This window comes from Amblyomma americanum, chromosome 1 (genome assembly GCF_052857255.1).
Source record: "Amblyomma americanum isolate KBUSLIRL-KWMA chromosome 1, ASM5285725v1, whole genome shotgun sequence".
NCBI classification, from domain to species: domain Eukaryota; kingdom Metazoa; phylum Arthropoda; class Arachnida; order Ixodida; family Ixodidae; genus Amblyomma; species Amblyomma americanum.
This window is the reverse complement of record NC_135497.1, coordinates 5,306,312-5,327,853: the sequence shown is the minus strand read 5'-3', so window position 1 is coordinate 5,327,853 and position 21,542 is coordinate 5,306,312. Positions and strand designations below refer to the sequence as shown.

Here is a 21,542-nt window from a genome sequence, read left to right as displayed (position 1 = left end):
TCCCGCCAACCCCCTGTCCTCCCCCCTTCTCACTCCCTCCAGGCGTAGTGAACTGGTATCGCCAGGTAAAAAGGACAGAGTCTAGAACTGGCTAAGCACACTGCGTCTCTTCATCGACGTTCCAGGTACATCCTCTACGGTAGTTTTGAGTACTGCCAGCGAAGGTGTCCACTCAGTAACAGCAGTTCTTCACAAGACCTGGACTCCATGAGAGTGCGCCGAACCTTCAACGTCAGCGGCCAGCTGTGCGGTTATTTCTGATTTTTTAGCATAGTGCTGCTGAGATTGCAACCGTGGACTCAGTCAGTGGCGTCATTCAAGAGACATCGTTCCTCGAGCTCGTTGTTTCTCCTGTGGGTTTCTCGGTAGACACAGGCCACTACCCACCGCGGGTTCGAGCTTCGCGCGAGCCAAAGGCCCCGATCAGCCGTCACCACACGCACCCCGGGGCACTGCTGCGGCGGCGTGCAACCTCTGCAGAGAGGAGAGCGGCTCGCCGCAAGAAACAGGCCTCCAAGTTCACAAAGGAGACGTTTATTGACGCCGTCCTCCAGCGGTACACACACACACTCAACAGTCACCCCGTCCCGGGGCGCGCTCAGAGCAAGGCTCCGGTGCGCGCTCGGGGCAACAAGAGAAATGCGCGCCGCTAGCACGCCGCTGCAGGAGATTGTCCCCGCGGCAGTGCTGTGATCTCTCTCGTGTCGGCCGTTGGGCCGTTTGCGAGAGAGAGTGGGCAGTCAACGCAAGGTGCGCCTGTCAGAGGTCGTTGGACCCCTGGACAGGCTCGAGCCGCGGCGGATCAAGGACCCACGCTGGCGAGCTCGAGTATGAACTGGTCCGAACGGCAGAGGCCGGCCCGAACGAACAGTAACGTACGCACCTTACGCTGTCTCGGAGGGGTCTCTCTCTCTCTCTGGGCCCCGCTCGGACGGTCGCGCGCCGCGCGACCATCCCAAACGGGTCCCGAATTCCCGCCAGAAGTCACCAATGGCAAAGGCCCTTGGGAAGCCGGGGGCGGAGCTGCGGCCGAATGACAGCGATTAGCCACCAGCCGTCTCTCCGCCGCCCGAGGCGGGAGAAAGGGAAAGAGGGCGACGCGGGATGCCGCGCAGACGCCACGGCGGGAATCTAGCAGGCTTCCCACACTCCCAAGTGCCCTGCGACGGAACAGACCACAAAGTGCCATCGTCAGGTGAGACTTCTTTCTAATCCGTCAGTTGTTAAGGCCTACTGTCCGTTTGTTACGAGGGCAACGAATAATGGCAACATAAATATCGAAGCGACCGCTCAAGCGCTAGAGTAACAGGGCGAATAAACATAAGCAAACATGGAGCCGTGCGAGCATCTTTCCTTCGTAGTATGTTTTTAGCCATCGTGCATGTTGGTGTTCATACGAGTGGCGAAATGTCTGGGCCTTTCTGTTTTGGCTTCCATTCGGTGCGAAACTACCTTACGTCTCTCACTGATGGTCAGCTCTCACGAAAGACCGACCGCAGCGGCGTGTTTGCTTTGGCTTCTCTTCATTGCTTGCCAATTAAGTTTCCTAAATTTATATTACTTACCAATGTAAACTACCGCTGACACTGTGTAGCAGTACACCTTAAGCACATTTAACTCCACCAGTGAGCTAAATAGATTTACCGTATTCATTGCCACAGATAGCTTCGCAATGTGGAAACCTAACTCACTCTGGAGGGACCATCCATAATGATCCGGATGGCGACGGCAACTCGGCGCGCGCGACTCTTAGTTGAGCAGCATTTTCAGGTTCGCTGTTTTCTTTTGCGCGCGTATACACACTACTATACGCGCATGTTTTGCGTGTTTCAAAAATTGAGTGCCTTTGAAATGACGTTTCAGACTTTCACAGCCTGTTCTAGGAAGTACGTTGTCCCAAACTTTTAACAGTAACTAAGGTTGCTCCTTTAAATGCAACGTGTTAAATGCTTCTCTTGGCTAGGCTGGTTGTTCGTTCAGCGCATGACGTGGCAACCAATAACGTGGCAGAGCGCTGGACAGACAGGTGCCTGGCGGGCGCACGGTGCCTGAACCAAAACTTCCCTTTGACATGTACCTGAAAATACCCATTTTTAATGCGAAAGCATTAACTTTGTTTCAACTGTGGTGAAATGCATTGCAGGAATGCGGAAGCATTGACGCCTCCTCGTTTTTATTTGCCTCTCTTTGCTTCACTTGTCCCTTCTCGTCATATTTTCTCTATTAAGCACGGATTTAAATTCACGCCATGTCTAAATTACCACAATTAATTGTCTTACTTATTGAAGTTACATGAATTGCCCATTTTGGGTTTTCAAACTTGCTGCCCAAAGTTGCCCTGGCTCCGCTCACTTTTTGGACATTTTTGGCTCTATTTAATTTACTAATGAACTTTTGGACACAATTCTTTATTCGACATCAACCTCACATTATCCTCTTTCCATTACATCCATCCCTTTGGCACTACTTCTAAGCTCCTCACAACTGCTGCGGACACGAACATGTCCACATGACCTAGTAATGCTTTCGCATTAATATTATTTTCATAACAATGTCACTGATTAAAGAACAAAACGTTTGTGCAGACATTTTTTTCAACTGCTGTATTTCGGCACCGCTCTCGGCACCCGCTCAGGAGGTATATATGCATATATCGGAACGCTAGCAAAGGCAGCATATCGGCGGCCTGACGACTGCGCGCGTGCGGTCACGTGATGTGGGTCACATTTTGCACGGTGCTGCAGCAATTTGATCACATGACCGTCCACCATCTTGAAATCTCGAACGGTTAGGAAACGTTAGAATGCGAGTAGTAAGAGACACGTCTCTTAATAGGCTGGTGCGACAGCCTCCATTGCGTCCACTGCGCCACAGAAGTATCTGGGCTTGTTTGCGACTACAGCGCCGCCGCAAAGCAATGAGACTCCTTTAGACGGTCACGACTAAAGCGAGGTACCTTCCATCTGCAAATAAACGCAAGTTTATCGTGAAATTTAAACACAAACGTGATTTCAATAAGCTGACCACGAGAGCAGCCCTCAGTGACGCCGACATAATGAATCGGTACAGGCGCCGCTTATAGGTATTGAAAATCACCAACACACGGCAGGATCCACGCTGCAATGCTAACTCAGAGAACACTGCCGGTGCTGCAGGCGGAGTATGAGGAAGCGGTGATATATTCTCTAAATTTTGTTTTTTGCAGCGATAGCTCTATCTCCCGCGCTTTTTAACAACACGCGCCGACCGCTTAACACAGCTTGCGCCGCGGGTGTGTGAGGAGGAGCGCAGCCATCGCTACGAATCAGAAGAAGAGGAACGCCACCTGCGCGCTAACCAGGCCAGTCACAGTCATAAATATGGTCGGTGAGAGGGAGCACCAGCTGCTGGCCAAGAGGACAAGGGCAAGCACAGTCAAAGCTGCGGAGACAAAGGCACAAAGTAGATAATCACGGTTTTTGCCGGTCGCTGTCAGTAGAGGGCGAAGAGTGTAGCGAAACCTGTGACATTGTAGACACGGGTTTTCTGAAAAATGTATAGGACAGAGGACACCTGCATCCATGAGAAAGCATCTGCCGTGGGTTACCCTTAAAAATGCCGCGATTTTCGCAAGTATCAAAGGTGCCAAGCAGGATGGGGTTCTGTATTTCCACGGCCGGACTGTAGGAGAGAGTCCGCGAAGCTCGCTCTTACTTCCCGTCTATACCGGCCACGTTACTTCGTCTCATCTATCTCATCTTCGCTGTCCCTGAGCTGTTTCTTTTGACCGAACCGGCAGTTATTGTTTTACCCGAGTCGTTCACGCCCACGGCGACAATGGAGTCGCCTCCTTCGTATTCCCCCGCATCTGCAAAGATTGTGTATTCCGAGCCTTCTAGCTTGCCTTCGAGGACATTTGGTTTTGCTCTCCTCTTGCCTTCGTAATAAGCAGGGTGCATGTTTTTTTGGAATGGGTTTAAAAGTCAGTAATTTTCTCAATTCGATTAGTACCTTTGCCCGCGCGTTTCTATTCGGGATTCTGTCATGTAGTCTTAGGTTGCTCAACATCTTCCACTCCGCTGGTGTGGTTGCGAGCCTCCTTAATTGTGCAAATATATGTACCTCCCATTGTCTCGTGGTGGTGTTGTAGACCCCCAGTTTAAGAAGTCTCCGTAAAGGTGCAGTGGGGCATCCGCGTGGCTGCTTTATAAGCCTGCCTTATGATCTCCTCTATTTTAGATAGCCGGACATTATCACGTTTTATGGAGCTTAAAAAATACGCCGCCACCTACTGGCTTAGCACGAGTTCCTTCTCTAGAGCGGTGGGAGGCTATAAAGGCCAGCTCAGACGCGTTGACGTAAGTGCGGGCCACTGAGTGGGCTCACAAGGCCGCCAAGAGCAATTACCACTAAGGTTCAGTGCTGACAGTAAATGCTGTCTGTACAAAACAATCCCTCATGGCTCAGTTCGGTTGTCTACTCAGATGTATGACAGTTACTGCGCATTTCCTTTCTACAAAAAAAAAACTATTTTCAGTTTCATCTCATCCGTTCATCTGTTCACCCTCGGCGCAGTTGAGGTGTTGAGCAGCAAGCAAGAGTGAGAAAAGTTACTGCGTTTATCCTTTATCATAACCATTTTGCAAACTACACAGCTTACTCGGAGCGCAACTGTTGTGATTTAATAATTGAATATATTTAATAATTGCATTTGAGGAAAGGAAATGAACAGCAATTGTCTCACATATCTGTGGACATGCGAGCCTCGTTTCGCCTCCACCCCGGCAGCCGCGACAGGGTTCGAACCCAGGAACTCCGGCCCAGTTCCTGATAGCCCTAGTCACTAGGAAACGCATCGCTTTCCAAGGACACCTCAACCATGACCTAAAGAAATGAATGACGGTGGTAGTTTAATAAGGAAAAAAGAGCTACAGTAACGAGCTGCAGAAAATTCATCTGAAAGTGAAGAACAGCGTTCAGCGAACCGTTGCACCAAAACCTCTACCTTGCCCTACTAAATGCTGTCACTTCGCGTTCGTGGCTTAGTCTTCTGCAAGAAGTATCGAGGTGGAGGACGGATATTTCATTCACTGACGTTCAGATCGCGTCAGTAATTCTAAGATTGTGCTCAGTTTTAAATTATGAAGCCAACTTTCACTGTAATGCATAACGCAGTGTTCCCCAAAGCCATCACGACGCGAGTGTACTCCACTCAAGGATAAAAGTCTCTCATTGGCATCTGATTAGCTACGTTCGGCGGCAGCCGCAGTCACGCTAGCTCAACAAACGTTCATTTCGCCTCTATAGCTGAACCTCTGCCACTGCGTTTTCTGTTCCTGGTGTTATCTTTGTAAACTTGACATAACATCTTTAACCCTTCACCACTGTTTAGTTTATAACACTTATATAATTTTTATTTCTTTTCCAGTCTTGAAGCTGAAGCTTGTCCTGTGCTGGAATCCCCACACTGAACCGAAGCACAAGTCCCTTCCGCTAAACACGCCATGGCTACTGCAAAGCCATCCGTGTTAGAAGAACGTACGCCATTAACCCTGCGCTGCACCAGAAGTAAAGGGGCACCACTGTGTAAGCTGGTTCGACGTGTCGCCGAGTATAACAAGGTTCTCTGGAACGTAGGCCTTGGGATAAGAGTGGAAAATGGCCTGGGTGAATTGGGCATCGCTATTGCCCCGGGAATCGTATTCATGGACACTTGGGAAGACCCAAGTATTGACTGTGAAAGCCTAGACTTCGCCATTATTTTGCAGGTCGACGTCCTCGCCCATCATCACTGCATTGTGGCCGTCGAGCTGACTTTCTTTGTAGCGAGCAACCCTTTCCTCCTCAGCCTTCTTCAAGACATGTACAGCGTCCGTAAGGTGACCATCTCAGATGTACCGTGCTGTGAAGCGAAACTTCTTGAAGCCCTAAAGAAGCTTGCCAACCCCTCGGAGCAGAATTATTCAGACGCACGGGAACAATTTTTCTGCTTCTCTGTCAGACTGCCACTGTTTGTACTCCCTCAGGAGCAGAGCAGCATAACCCTTACTGCGCTCAATGTCGCCGATCTGGAATTTAGCACCAGCTGCGCACGACAGTTGATAAACATACTCCTGCAGAATAACACCATAAGTGTCTTAACTGTCGGCTCCTGCGTGTTCACTTATGACTGCGTCGACCTCCTTCATGGCTTCATCCTCTACCTGCAGAAACACCGCTCGCCGCTCAAGAAGCTGAATGTGCGAACACCCGAGGCCAGCATGCACGCACTAGAGTCTCTGGTCAAGGCCATTGCACAAACGACGACGCTAGAACAGTTGGCCATTGATATGGATATCTACGATGACGAAGACTAAGCCCTCTTATCCGAAGTAATCGCCCGGAACCGTACTCTGCGTACGCTAAGTGTTACGTGGACGAGAAACTGCCTCGTGTCCACCATCTTCTACGGCTTCGACCATCTCTCTGGAGACGCAGCCACAAGGATCGTGCCTTGGCTGTTAGCGCTGCCAGAAAACGCTACACTTTTGGCGCTGACCGTAGACCTCTTTGGTTTCTCAGAAGAGGAGTGCTGCGCGTTTTTTCTCGGCCTGGCACTCAACAAAGCTCTTCAAAATGTCGACATGAGCCATCTTCCAGTATGCGCTGACCTCAGGGAGATATGCCAAATCATTCGTGATTCCCGCTTGGTGAAGGCCATTCACATTGAAGATCACCACCTGAGCATCGGTAGCCTTTCCATGCTTCCCGAATGCCCCGAGGCGACGTCCCTCACGGTCATCTCTTTCCACCTCATCAATTCGGAGCTTTTGCGCGCAACCTTCGAAATCCTCGCCTCCTGCAATCACTTGAGTTCACTTCGCGTGTGCGTGCAATACTGCTTCCTTGATAAGATCCAGTCTGCCATGGCGGCCTATATAATGGAAGCAAGCACACTGAAGGAGTTAGAAGTGCGAAGTGTGCGTCTACTTCGATGTACCCGAGGCCGAAGACCAGCAGCATGACCCTGACACCGAAAAGCGTCTGGCGAAAGCGCTGGCTTCCAACGTCAACCCCACCAGAATCACACTCAGAGAGCTGCGTCTGAGCGAAGACCACTGTGAGTTCCTTGCGAACGCTTTTGTCAACAGCCAAAATCTCTCCGTGCTCTCGTTCGCGGTGCCAAGCCGCGATAGCAACACTGTCTTCTTGCAGACGCTGGTGTCGGGCATCGAAAGCAATCACCATCTGCTCCGCGTCGATCTTCAAAGTTGCAAAGGCCGTGATGCAGAGCTCGTCGTTATCCGGAACATCACGAGGCGCAACGCCAGCCTCGTCGCCAGAGCAGCCCGCTTCGTGACGGGTGACACGATCCTTACAACGCACGCGCGGCCGATCTGGTGTCGGGACATGAAAGGATCCTCCGCATCGCTCAAGAAAATGTTGGCGTCGAAGCCAGTGAAGCGGCGACAATGCTGAGGCGCGCCTTGGGGCTTCAATGTTTGACGGACCTCGACGAGCACATGAGACTGGCTGGCGTTGTCAAGCGACGGGTGCAGTGCATCGGAGGACTCTGGAGCTCCGTGCAAATCGACGACCTCAGGTGCCACTGCTGGATTCACATCCGGACATTTCTGATTGTGGCCGACGTTGTGGGCGCTGACTGCTCGTGAAGCTGTGATCGGACCTAGTATGGAGATCACCTTGCAACGTTGTTCTTTACCTGGTTTGTATGAAAAAAATACACATGATTTTAATTAGTAAGCATTTGTCTCGCTTGCATGTGCGCCACACTTAACACTGGGGGGTTATGTATGAAATGAAGGCCTCGAATCGTGCTAATGCCCACGCATGTGTGGTTGTGCGCACTAGACTTAATTGCTCTCTGATATACCAAGTGATCATAGTGTACAACTAGGATACGAAAAGCATGACATTGCGGCACTACACCTAGAACGAGATCGAAATGCAATGCATTCTGACCCGCAGATGGTAATACAAGTGAGAACTGACTGCACCTCGAGAGGAATTAGACCGGCAGCGCACCTTCTCACATTTAAAGAGATATATGTAACGTGCAAAAAAATGCGGACAAATTTTGGATAGCAAATAGTCAATAAAATATAGTGATAGCCCGCAATGCTCAAAATCTCGCAACCCTAAATGTGCGTGGCATCCAGGCAGGGAAAGGACCACGCTTAATGGTTGCATAAAGGTGGATTTATCTGATCATATGCTGTGGCAAATACACCGCTATTCTCGTAACCTGCAAATAACTTTCAAATAACGTTTATTTCTTAATTTCTGACACCTTCGGGCGAGTAAGACTTGATGACTTAGACAGCCACAACTTTTCGTCTCACAGAATTAGTAATTATTTTTTTCAGGCATTTATCTGTTCACAATAATATGTGGAGACCTTCAGTGCCCTATTCATTAGACATCACTTGAAACTGTATACATGAATTAATTAAATCATTAAGAAGTTTCAAGTTAAAAAGACTCACAACCAAGCTTAACCTCGTTCATATGTGTCACGGGCGACAGCCATGATATCAACGAATATGTCGCACCACAGACCTGTTTAGATCAGTGTATCAAGAGCTTGCGCGAACAACCTTCGTGGTCTTCTTTTTGAATGTCGGTTTTTTTAGCTCCATCACCAGAGCAGCTTCGTTTCGAAGTATGAGTATATCCTGTTGCCTATGGCCGGAATCTTGGGAACGAAAGCATCGCCCATGAATCCTAGCGTTTTTTACCAACAACAGCACTTCCAACTCATGAGACCGGAACTGCGAACTGAATGGTTCGTACATCAAGATTTGGCATCAATCAACGTGCGGTGACTCTGCGAAATGAGAATTATGAAGCAGTTTTGGCGCTGGCGCACTTTAATAGCTATGTCGGCTGCTTAGAAAATATGTCATGCTAATGCTGGTCTCTTCTTGACGGCAATTTTCAGCCAGAACGCTTTCGAGGAGTTCGCACGAAGCTAAGTAGGGTGCCAAGTCGCCGCATAGCCTATTCTAAAATTCCAACAGTGCAGCATACTGAAAACATGGAGATAAAATCACACTGAAATATAAACAAAAAACTTGCGAACAGAATCCATTCGGTAAGCCACCAATGAAACTATTTCCACACTTGCTAAGACATCCCTGTCTTCAAGATACAGCAGTTTCTGCTCAGTGCAAATGAAGGCTTCCTTGTGCCAGATGGAAGTACCTTCTCATTACTGAACGTTACTCTCCACTTCCATGTGTACTGGGCAATTGTCAGCAACACTGTAGGTTGTGAACGCCAGTGTCAAATGTTCCACCTGTGTGATCAGTGGTGCTCGCATTACTTTATCACTACGAAATTATCTTCCTTCTGGCCTTGATCCGTTGTTTGCGCTTCGGGCAGCTACGTTTTCAAGGCGTATGATAGCAGCCCTTATTGAAACACTTCTTTTTTGTTTTGTTTTTTTACAAAGGGCATCTGTTTAAACCTGGTATTGAAAATTGGGTTGAAAAAAATGAAAATTGGTTTTTGCCGAAAGAAAATAGCTCAGTATCTGTTTCGCATATCGACGGAGATAAACTAAAATTGTGTACTGTACCGAGATACAGAATCTAAGGGAGATACAGCATCGCCCTCACACTAACCTTTCCCCACAAAAGAACTAGCACGAAAAAATTGGATATCTGATAAGATTCGATGTCAGATGACCCTTTTTCAAATTAATCCTACAACAGAAGACCCACCAGCAAGGAGTGCCTCCATGGGTGACGTGTCAGTAGCAAGCAATGCTAGCGCCACTGCGTGAAAGGCGCCGTTCCGAGTGACTCCTTTGCGCCGCTCTGCCGTGTAGCGCTTGTAGAGATGGACCGCAGCGGCGATGTCGCCCCAGATCATCTTTAACATGCGCAAGATCACGAGCACTGCCAAGCTCAGATCGCAGACCTATACGCAGGCCCCGAGAGTGTTTTCACGCACGAAGTTCCGCATGTGTGGTTCGTACTTCTCGTGGTGCATCTGAAAAAAAGAGATGGCGCACAAGCCGATGCAAATTGTCAATCCTTTGTGCAATGACCATACAACATGATATTTTTGAACTGTCACCTTTCTTCTGTTCATATGTTACAGGAACGTTATTGTGCAAATGACTTGATTCTCTAAGGTGGACCAAATGACTGGGTATGTGGGTCTTATACCTGCCTGGACAAGCATCATGCCTCCCGATTAGGATCTATAACGCTGTAAACAACAATGATCGTTGTGCTTAGCACAACCACGGAGCCTTTAAAGCATGGTGTGCGTGTCAAATACCGCAAAAGAGCAACCATTAACCCTCAGCTTGTAAGCAAATATGTACACAGTGCGTGCCGTGTGTGAAGCTCAGTATGTCAGCATCCGCATCCCCCGATGCTCCTTGAGTTTAAAGCAATTGTTCCCTGCCACCTCGGTTTTACTCAAGCGCAAGAACTACCGTGACATTTTTTATTTCTTAGCACTGAAAGTGAAAATTTGGTCGTCGGTAGGCGCGTCAAAGAATTCAATCCTCGCTTAAACTCCGTAAGTTTCACTTTGTACTTAAGAGGAGATTGGCGTAGGGCCGAATTTTTACTGTCTGCAGCTTAAGCTGTTAGCGCAGAGATTCGCTAACCCGGTAACCTAGCATGCATTGCGCAAGAAAACATTCTCCGACCACACTGGTGCATATATATATATTATACCTGGATAACCTCGGCGTGCTCTGACATGGCCAACATATCATAGAGATATGCGCACGCCTCGAAGATGTCTTCCTTCGACCGACCCGACGGCTTCCGGCACCACGTGGGAAGTGTACAGGTCTCCGAGCCGTATAGGTACGACAGCGTGCGGGGCAGGCACACGAGGTACTTGCTGTAGCCGTCGTACGCGTACAAGAACGCCGCCATAGCAAAACGGTCTCGCATCATCTGAAGAAGCAACCAGCGCAGCATGGCTTCATTAGGTAATGCCAAAAGAGCACCACTTATTCAGAGGGCCTCAAAGGTTACATCTCTCAGCAAAACTTAGTAGTTTTGCTGAGAGATGTGACTCTCCGTAAAACTTAAGCATAAAAGAAAGCAGCAGGACATTCCAAACAGATTGGCTCACATATTTTGTTCAACCCTTCCTGAATGATTGAAAATTCAGCTTCTTCCAAAGCAAGGTCGCAGTACAAACGTGATATCACAACAGTCTCTGTAAAGATAATCTCACCAGGATAGCTTCCAGGTAACAGGACAAGAAAATCAAAAGCAACGTTTTTGGCCAGTTGGCGATTAATTATCATTTCAGTTCTATACTGCATTCTTACATGAAGGCACAACTGACCAAAAGGAGACCGTAGAACCGCCAGTATTCGTCTGCATTTGAAGGAACAACAGGGTCGTACATAGAAATGAAACCCTTTTCTTATTTGCAAGAGGGTACAGTGGATAGACTATACGGGGCTATTCGTCCGTCTCCCCTTCCTTCTGTCTTAGTCCGCGATCCATCTTCGCATTTCGCCTTGTCCCTGTGATAAGCCTACCCTTGTTCTTTCCTATCCTACGTTCTCAACCCATTTGGTAGAGAGAGGCTTGTAAAGTACATGGCGGTGGTTCCAGAATAGAGCCCGGGAGGCGGGATTCCGATCTGTCGACGTCGTGTCTCCGGGAGCGCCGCCGCTTAGGGTGGAGACAACCGCGTCGTTACCCCTTTAGCGAGTTCCCTTGCGGCGCCCGCCATCATGGAGCCCGACGCGCAGACAGCACATGGGCAGAGCGCAACTGCATGTCGAGTTCGAGGCGAAGAAAGGCATGCCGCGCTGAGAAGATGATGATAACGTTTGTTGTGCACGGTTGGCCCTTTGGCCTAAGATGAAGAAAAATATAATTAACCATCGGCAGTGTAAAACATAACATAAGCATCCTATAATTTGTATTTGCGTCGACACATGCACCTCAAAGCGGACCATTGCTTACTTAGAAATTAAACTAGCTGTGCACGCACACATATACACAAAGACCCAGAACAACTAAGCGATAAACTCAGTGGCTATGTACACGCCAATCAACTGTGAACCTCGCAGAAATGGTATTACTCGCACAAAACACATCAACTGACCTTGGGCTATGTCTCAATAGATTTTTTGCCAGAGGGAGCAGTAGACGTTTGTCTTCTCTCGGAAAAACAAACAATCCTCAGCCATGTGGCGAGCGTTTCGTGAACAGGGCCACACAGCCCTGAGCATTTTGCCCAAGAACGCCGCGCACACGTCTCTCCCACCCGCAGCGATGAAGCGTGCGGAGCCCAATGGCCATCGCCGCTTGGGAGGCAGCGTTGACCACTTCACAGAACGACACCGCACGTCCGAGGGGGCGTGCGCAATCAGGCACCCTAAAACTTTCATTTAAGCAGCCTCGCCAAAAGGACGAAAGTGGAGATTCATAAAAAACCGATAACAACTCATTGCACAGTCATGCTGTGGCGTAACGATTAATTTCCTTGTTGCTGGACGTCGAACGGACCTTTTCAAGCTTTTTCAAGTCCGCTTCTCAAGCTCACTTTCTTTCATTTTCTTTTTTATGCTAAAAATAGCTTGGAAGCAAATTATTTAAGATCGCTCGTGGATTCGTGTTGTCATTTAGATAGGAATTTTGGATGCGTGAGCTAACAATACCATTTAGAGAGATGCAAGACAAGCTATTAGCCCTAACTAGAAGCTGTCGTTATATGCCTTTGAGAGTTCAGAACCACCCGTAAAAGCGAAAATTATTGACAACTCGCAAAAAGTTCTAAGCTGCTGTAAATAGCCATCCAAATGTAGCCGTGCAGCTATATGACACGTTGCACTCTTGAATTATTTTGAGCGCTTAAGTCAAGGCTTCCGCTGGCACTAAGTCCGGCTGCAACGTTGTCGCGTTGTGAGCGAAAAAGCAGATGGCCCACTTCTCACATAGCTCACGAGACATTGTGATGTCATCACAACGTGCTCGACCTGTCAGGTGGCAGCTACATTAATGACTGGTCGTGAGAGATGGCTGTGTTTGAAACAGCTACCACGCCATGTCAGGTTGCGCGTCACTTAACTCCTGCAACTATGTGCCAGGAGTTATATATGAGGACTTCCCGCTTTATATCAATCTAAAGCACATAATGACCACGTCTGCGAAGCGATACGCAAAGAAGACTCCAAGCCGCTGAAGGGGCTCATTAACGCTATCGCGTCATATCCTCGAGGCGGAGCTTCAGTGTTTCCTCAAGCCTTTGCATGTAAGTTAGGTCTAGAAGAGCAATGCGAGCCAGTTTTGCCACTCTTACCGCTATCTCCCAGGCCAGCAGGGGACCACTCGTCCTGAACGAGACGGCCAGCCACACCGTGTAGAGCAGCCTGGTCAGGACTAAGACGGCAAAGGATGCACTGTGCCTCCCCTTGTGTAGCGCCTCGAGACTCAAGTGCAGTACAACCTCGGGGCCGGCGAAGATTTAAGACTCGATCACAATCAGCGCTGGCACCTTCAGGTCGGTGAACAGCGGCAAGGTGGACTGTCGGTGGCGCATCATCCCACACAGGAACACCACAAGAGGCAGCCCTGTAGAAGTCGCAATAGGCGTGGCAGATGTGCAGCGCTGTTCCAGGGAACTGAAGTTCCCAATGAGGATACATGCAGGGCGTCAAACGAAACTGATGTTCTGAGTGGAAATCCTAAAAGAAAGTGACGGACTGCGTAGAGTTCAATGAGAACAACTGCAAGGCAGAAACTCACCATACCTAAGTGTCACCTCAACCACAGAATATTTAGCTTGCATGCTAGCATTACAATCGTCATCGTACGTGGCTGTTATTCTGTGAAACACAGGCGCCTTTTAAGACGTGAATGAGTAAAAATGAACCACTGCAAACCTAAGATTGATCCAGATTATGTTTTCGGACAAGGTGTGCAAGAAAAAAAATTCTTTGCTGCTAACCTGCGCGCTCTTCTAGCCACGTAAGTGTGTTGACTAGGGCAAACAATTCGGTATCTTTACACAAGGCTTCTTCGATATCTTCAGAGAAGCCTTCTTTGTGGTGTATTTCTTCTCTCTTTTGCAGTCTTTTTTTTTCAGGAGATGAGAAGGATATAAATTACAGAAATTTGAACACGGTATTGGTGACGCAGCTAGGGGAGCGGCAAGTCTAAGGTTGCGAACAACATGACACACACAAGGGTTCATGGTATACGCGTGCACTTCAGGTCGCATTGTAGGCCAGAAACTAAAGGCGAAATAGTTAATCAAAGTCAGAGATGAAAAGGTGAGAACACTGCACTAAAAAACCGTGAGTACTCTTATCAGGATATCAAGCTCTGGCGGTGAAGCACTTAATTCCACTGCGTCATAATCTAGCGCAGCGTCCACATGTGTTAACGCGAGTTGGCAATAGTGGTGCGCTTTCCATGCCAGAATGAACTCACCACGAAGGCGATGGCGGATGCCAGGACTGTTGGCGTGACGGCCTCGTCGAATTGCAAGGACATCTTTCCGCCCAGGCGCACCATGTTACCAGAGCATCCTTCGGTGCGATTACTCCGTTCATCCCGGACCATACAGCAGCGCTTCTGCAGAGTCCACAACGCAACCTGCTTCTTGCTGTCAGCTCCAGACAACCCCTCCTGACGAGTCTGCGGGCAGAAGATGACTGCTTTTGGGACAAGACCACGCCCTTCATCGCAGTCCTCGTAATTTCCGTCGAAGACAGTCTGTAGCGCACCCAGGCTTTCAGTGACACCCACTTCCATACAAGGCATGGAAACATGTGACGACCCTCCCTGACACATGTCGGTCATGACTGGCACGTCCATGCTTGTGTTCCTTGAGTCCAGATAGTACGGCTTCATACGGCAGCGAATTTTGAGCAGATGACGGCAGGGAGGGGGGCACTAGAGTCTTATCCACTTTCTCTGGCACTCGTCGCCGCTCGCACAACGACTGAGCCTCTTTCCTCTTCTTCACTGTTGTTGTTGCCCTCTGTTGGAATGGCACATACCGGCGGTGGAAAATTTGCGGGGTAAATTAACTATGGAAAGAAATATTTGGGTGTGACGATAAGAGACCGGAAGCGGGCGGAGTGGGTGAGGGAACAAACGCGGGTTAATGACATACTAATCGAAATCAAGAGGAAGAAATGGGCTTGGGCAAGGCATGCAATGCGAAGGCAAGATAACCGCTGGTCCTTAAGGTTAACGGAGTGCATGCCAAGAGAAGGCAATTGTAGCAGGGGGCGGCAGAAAGTTAGTTGGGCGGACGATAATAAAACATTTGCGGGAATACGGTGAGCAAAGTTGGCATATAACAGGGTTAATTGGAAAGACATGGAGTGCCAAGCCTTTGCTCTGCAGTGGGCGTATTCAGGCTGATGATGATGATAAACTCAAACACGAGGTATATGTTTACTCACTTCTGTTAGGTAAGCATCGGTAAACTTTTTTGGATTCAAAAATAGTTTAATCTAGAAATGCATAACGAACAAATGAACCTACATTACGCAATGATTTAATAAGGTACAGGTACGCACACTGGTTTCAGAACGAGACTCCTGCAGGACGTTTCCACCAAAGGAGAGGAGAACATGAATACAAGGATGAAGCCCTGATCGAGCGAGGGGATCGCCAAATAAGTTCTTCTCCGAGACGAAAACCTGCGGAAGCATAGGAGGAAGTATTCAAGTGATTCAGGTTTTTAACTTCGTTCACAAGGGTTCGACGATTGCCACAAAGATACAGTCTCGAAAAGATCGTGAAGCAACCTTGCTCTTTCTCTTATGTTTCATGGCAATGCCTATGCTTGATACCATTCACAGATATTTTTCAGCGAATGGTACACCACTTTATTTTACATTTTTTTTTAATTACGAATCCAGACTGCCATGTTCGCTTGCTGGAAAATGACACTTTTATCTAGGAGGGTTTTAATGTGGGCGCGGCACATCGATGTTTAAATCTTCGAGCCACTGACCAGAGCACTGCTGAACCTGCAGCAGTGGTGTAAATCGGGGTGGGGGGAGGGGGCAGGGGTTCCTGGCCCCCCCTCTTCCCTTCGCTTAGGGCGGGGGGGGGGGGACACGGCATCCGAGTGCCACCAGGATAAGAAATTCAGGTTCTGAGGCACACCATGGGATCAGCTTGTTGCTGTGTCATGTAATGTAACATGTAACAAGATTGGTGTAATGTTTACGGCATGCATGGTTGCTAAACAGCATTGTACCCCCTGGGACAGTAGACACCACCATAACAGCAGAAACCTCCGTAACGTGTTTACCATTAGATTGCGTATCTGGAAATTCCTGTGATCACATTGACTTCACCTGCTGGCACACAGGGATTTGTGGGTCCTATCTTCCCTTGCATTAATCCGATCTTTCAGTTCTGACGTAAATTGTGTCAGCTGTACAAATAACTGAGCATTCTATAACTGATAACTTCGCATGCACGGTTGCAAATGCGTGGCCGGATAGGACTACTGCGCGTGCGCAACAGGCATACAGCCTGCGTCAAAAATGTACATCCCAAGAAGTTTGCTTCTAAGCTGTTTAACGCGGCTCCCTAGAACATTTAGCAGTCCAAAGCTTGGGAGGATTGAGAGGAGAGCATGAAGCCATTCTTCTTTCGAGATGTTACGGCCGCTCCGGATGTATAACTAAGCACGCTGCAGGCCTCGCAAGCAAACGCTTTGGGCTGTATACTTTTGACGGGGGCTGTACGTTAAACTGCTATACTTCTACGCTGGTATGTCTCCTGGGTGTTATATCGCTCTGTTGATGAACTGAACATAACCACCAGAATGCAGCAGCAAGAGCTTCACATACGCGTTTGCCAGCGAGAGCGCCTAGAAAACAGTCGGAATTACGAGAAATTCGGGGTCGGGTTCAGAGGGAGGCACTTGTGAAATATCTGCCGTGGTGAGCGCCACCGCTAGTCTTCCCTAGCGGCCGTCAGCTCTGTCTGGTGCTGTAGTGAAATCACGCTTAGAATGACATGGTTTAGGAACGCCCATTTTATGAACTGTTAAAATACTTATGAAAAGCTTCATGAGGAATCCTAAGTACCTGCTAAAACTAAGCGCTCAAATTATCTGATCATTGTTTATTTTCTATAAGGAAAAAATTGCTGCCAAATCAATCCGCTTATTATCCCTGAAATGCTACGACATTTATGAGCTCGTTGCAGGGCTGACCGCGTCGCAACCAATGTGGAAGCACTAAGTGCGCTACATCTCTAAGAAAGCCGCGTTTTGGCGGAATTGCTCGGCCAGCACTGCTCTTGACGCGTTGCGAGGGTGCGTGGAAGGAAGGGTGCCGCTGGCATTGTAGAACAAGCTGCCACTTCTCGTTTGTTGCCACTTTGTTTCGATACGATCTCTATAAGTTGTTCCGTCGATGGCGTTTACAAAGACAGAATCACTCAAAAAAGACACGAAATAGTACATGGAGGCACTGTTTTCTTGAATGTCAAATTTGCCTTTTCTCTAATTGTGTTGTCTGCTCATTACAGTTTTTTTTAACAAGGCGGGTTCTGAAGATGGCATTTGTGTTTCCGGCTTCGAATTTTGTAGCGTGAGCTACACTGGCCGAGGTTAAGCAGTTTCGCGTGGTTCCTGGAGAGCCGTGCTGCGCATGCGCGAGGAGCAGTGACGTCACACGGCGCACAGCTGGCGCGTCGGAGCCGCCACCGCGCGCGCCTCACCCGTAATAGCCGATGCAGAGGCATTGGCACCGGCGCAGCCCAGCTGTGCGCCTCCGTTGCACAGTAGCCATCTGACGCTGCCCCGGAGCTGCTTAATAGCGCCTCTCATTTTGTGCGCAAGCACACAGGTGTCAGTGGGAGTGTACATATAGCAGGGCGTTTGCCAGTGTGGTATAGCCATGAAGAAGGAGAGCGAAATTCCTGCTCAGCGGCAATTGATGCTCAGGGGATCAGCGTAGCTCACGCTACGTATATCCTTGCATATTCGAGCTAAGCCACTGCTAATTGGCTGACTGGAGGCGTTTCTTGAACCCAGCACCGACAGCAGATCCGACGTGAAATCTGATACGATAAAGTTATCGGTCAGCTTCTTCCCCGTGACACGCTCGTTGAGGGCGAGGACGAAGCCGACATACTCCATGTACGCTTCGCTCTCGGTCCAGCGTGTCATGTCAGCCGGCGTCAGTACGCACGGCTGCGGCTCGGCGTACATAGGTTCTTGTTCGATTTCTGACATCTTGTCAGTAGCAATGCTTCGACGTTCAATGGCTAAGAGCGCCTGGCTTCCCAAGCGACCACCAGACAACGAATCGTCTTCCTCGTGACTCATCAATCTGCGCTAGTGATAGTGTTGATGGCGATAAGCCCAATCGCACTAGAACTTTCTGGCGTACGCAGCTGACTTTGTCTACGAAGAATTTTAAATCCTCAGTAGAGATACTTAAATTTTCGTTGCGCATTTTATTATTTGTAAAGATGCGTAAGGCATTATTATACACGGATTACCACCTGGTAATCACGTACGACAGCTAAAAAATTTATACTCTCATTTCTTTTGCGTGCCGCTTCGACTTCAACAATCGAATGAGGACTGTGACATCAAATTGTACTACGCTAGTCATGTGAGACACAAAAAAGTTTCCGATATAACCAGTCGTGACGGCTCAGTGTTTAGGGCGCTCAGCTACTGAACCGGAGTACCCGGTTTCGAACTCCACCGATGTGGGAGTGTTTCGATAGAGACGAAACGCAAAAGGCGCCCTTGTGCTGTGGGATGTCGGTGCACGTTAAACATCCCCAGGTGGTCCAAATTATTCCGGAGACTAGGGCACCTCCTTCCTTTCTTCTTTCACTCCCTCCTTAATTACTTCCCTCACTGCACGGTTTAGGTGTCCAACGAGATGTGAGACAGATACTGCGCCATTTCCTTTGCCCCCCTTCCTCCCCCCCCCCCCCCCAAAAAAAAAACAATTTTAAAGCCATCTGATGCTTCCTCAATCGTTGTCATTCCGGCTCTTGAAGGAGGCTGGCTTCAACACTGCAGTGAATTAAACGATGAAGCAACGATTTTAAGGCGATTTTTCATGACGCACGAGACACAAATATACTCTGACGTCACAGCCATCATTCGGCTGTTGAAACCGAAACAGGACAACGGAAAAAATCGACTATAAACTTTTTAGCGGGCGTAATCGAATATCACATGGTGATTCATGCGTAGTAGTGCCTCCCGCATCAATATAGAGAAGAAAACATGACACCAAAATTAGGTGTCTATACTCCTTTAATGTTGCGCTTATCTACCATATTATACAAGCACAGATTGATGAGTGCTGCCTGTCAGGAGGCTATGCTGGCTGCACGCATGCCGAGTAGCGTCTTCGCCGAAAGTAAGCGACCAGCCGCGGCGGGAGCGGGCTCGCAGCCGAGTGGCGGCGCTGCGGTCTCCGGCGCCGGCCGCTGCTCCCGTGTACTTGCAACCATATAGTTCCTTAGTGAAGCCTTGAGGGTAAGCTGGCGCCTTTTCACTTCATCCACCATGGACGCCCGACGCATGCTGGGAAGACAGATGCCGGATTGACATCTAGTGCCCTGTTGACTGTGTCTACTGGTCCACAGCAGATGGCGAATTTCCGCCTCTCCAGCCGGTGTGCATTATTTCGGGCAGTCATGAGGGAAGGGGAAACTTCGCGGGGGAATGAGGCCGCGTGTGCGTTTCCTTAAAGGAGATGCTAAGATGGGCTGAGCGGAGCGCGCGTTAGAAGGGTGCCTTGTGAGGGATGTCCGGACGAGGTGTCTGAGAGAGGGTATAGTCAGTGTGCCCTGCTCGGCAGGCATATTTTCGAGCTAAGGCGTCGGAGCGTAGTTATGTACCTGGACCTTCTGTACCTGTATCTCAGCAGAGAGGGTACGATCTGGTGGGGCGCAGCCTTAGCAACGAGTGGAAAAACAAGCAACTAATTAGGCTTTTAAAACTAATTGGAGCCCTTCGAGAGGTTAAATTTGGCTTTTGTTCGTGATGAGAAAAACCGATTAAATTGCGATCTTGTCTGATGTCCGAAGAAAAAAACAACGCCACTATTGTATTTTCGTCAGCAGCTATACCGTACCCTCAATACTGCGGCATCCTGCCTTCGTTTTCTTTGATGATGTAAGCTGTTTGCACTATCCGTATAGTCCTACACTTCAGCGTGCAATGTAAAGCGTAAGCCGCAATACATAACACTTACCGAAATTTAATTTACATTACCCTGATATATTTAAATTAACCAAATTACAAAATGTCGCACAAAATATCCTTGAAGGCGACTAAGAGGTGTGCTAAGGTAAATTGTTCGAGAGAATGGGGGCACATAAGTGTGGTATCACGATTTTAACAAGCAGTGCTTTTACATAATCGAAGAAACCAGGAAGGGTCGAAGACGATTACCCAAGGCTTAGACGAAGTGTTCACTTTGCCTTTTCTTTGTCTTCAGCATTATTGACATTGAATTAAAGGTCCGTGAGCCCACCGTACAAGTGTGCCTGTGTGCAGCCTAACTACGTGCGTTTCAAACTGCAATTCATACGGTTCACCGGTTCGATAAGGACCACTAATTGTTTTCCCTTGCTTTAAACACCAGGCGCTGTATTTTTAAATCTGTTGAGGGAAGGGTTATTCTAGTGCAAACAACCACCCATGCGTTGGCATAACACTATTCGAGGCCTTCATTTCATGCATAATCCTCAGTATTAAGTGTGGTGCACATGTAAGCGAGACAAATGTTCACTAATTAAAATAGTCGTTATTCGCTTCATAATAACGAGGTAAAGAACAACGTTGCAAGCTTACCTCCAAACAATGTCCGATCACAGCTTCACAAGCAGTCAGCTCCCAAAACGTCGGCCACAGTCAGGAATTTGCGGATGTGAATCCAGCAGTCGTAGCTGAGCTCGTCGAGTTGCACTGAGCTATCGCGTCCGCCGATGCACTGAACCCGTCGCTTGACCACGCCAGCCAGTCTCATGTAGTCGTCGAGACCCGTCAAACATCGAAGCCCCAAGGCACGACTGACCATCGTCGCCGCTTCCCTGGCATCGACGCCAGCATTTTATTGAATGATGCTGAGGACCCTTTCATGTCCCGAGACGAGCTCGACCGCGCGTGCGTTGAAAGGATCGTGGTCACCCATCACGAAGCGGGCTGCTCTGGTGACGAGGCTGGCGTTGCGCCTCGTGATGCTGCGAATGACAAGGAGCTCTGTGTTACGGCCTTTGCAACTTGGAAGACCAACGCAGAGCAGGCGGTAATTGCTTTCGATGCCCGACACCAGCGTCTGCAAAAAGGAGTAGCTATCGCGGCTGAGCACCGCGATCGAGAGCTCGGATAGATTTTGGCTGTTGGCAAAGCCGTTCGCGAGGAACTCACAGTGTCTTCGCTTAGAGGCAGCTCTCTGACTGTGATTCGTGTGAGGCTGAGGTTGGATGCCAGCGCGTTCACGAGAAGCTTTCCGGCGTCAGGGTCATGCTGCTGGTCTTCGAGTTCGGGTTCATCGACGTAGGCGTGCACTTCTAAGTCCTTCAGTGTGCGTGCTTCCATTATATAGG

General features: G+C 48.8%; 1 protein-coding gene and 1 long non-coding RNA gene across 2 annotated transcripts; both read right to left on the bottom strand.

The window, feature by feature from the left end:
* Positions 1–7,223: 7,223 nt before the first annotated feature.
* On the bottom strand, positions 7,224–9,916 carry LOC144130361 (uncharacterized). The gene is made up of 2 exons (XM_077664291.1): positions 9,705–9,916; positions 7,224–7,681 (listed from the first exon to the last, which is right to left on the bottom strand). Exons 1-2 carry the CDS (start codon positions 9,862–9,864, stop codon positions 7,224–7,226), a joined length of 618 nt encoding a protein of 205 aa, XP_077520417.1. The 5' UTR covers positions 9,865–9,916.
* LOC144114735 (uncharacterized) lies at positions 9,904–21,207 on the bottom strand. Its single transcript, XR_013311111.1, has 6 exons — positions 20,788–21,207; positions 15,509–15,631; positions 14,409–14,615; positions 13,276–13,547; positions 10,677–10,904; positions 9,904–9,975 (listed from the first exon to the last, which is right to left on the bottom strand). It is a non-coding gene; the product is annotated as an uncharacterized LOC144114735 (long non-coding RNA).
* Positions 21,208–21,542: the final 335 nt, after the last annotated feature.

Excerpts from the sequence above, each read along its gene's own strand:
- LOC144130361 (XM_077664291.1), bottom strand. The coding sequence starts at position 9,864 with ATGTTAAAGATGATCTGGGGCGACATCGCCGCTGCGGTCCATCTCTAC. Across the intron at positions 7,682-9,704 it reads CATGGAGGCACTCCTTGCTG|GTAAAGAACAACGTTGCAAG; the intron begins GTGGGTCTTCTG and ends CATACAAACCAG.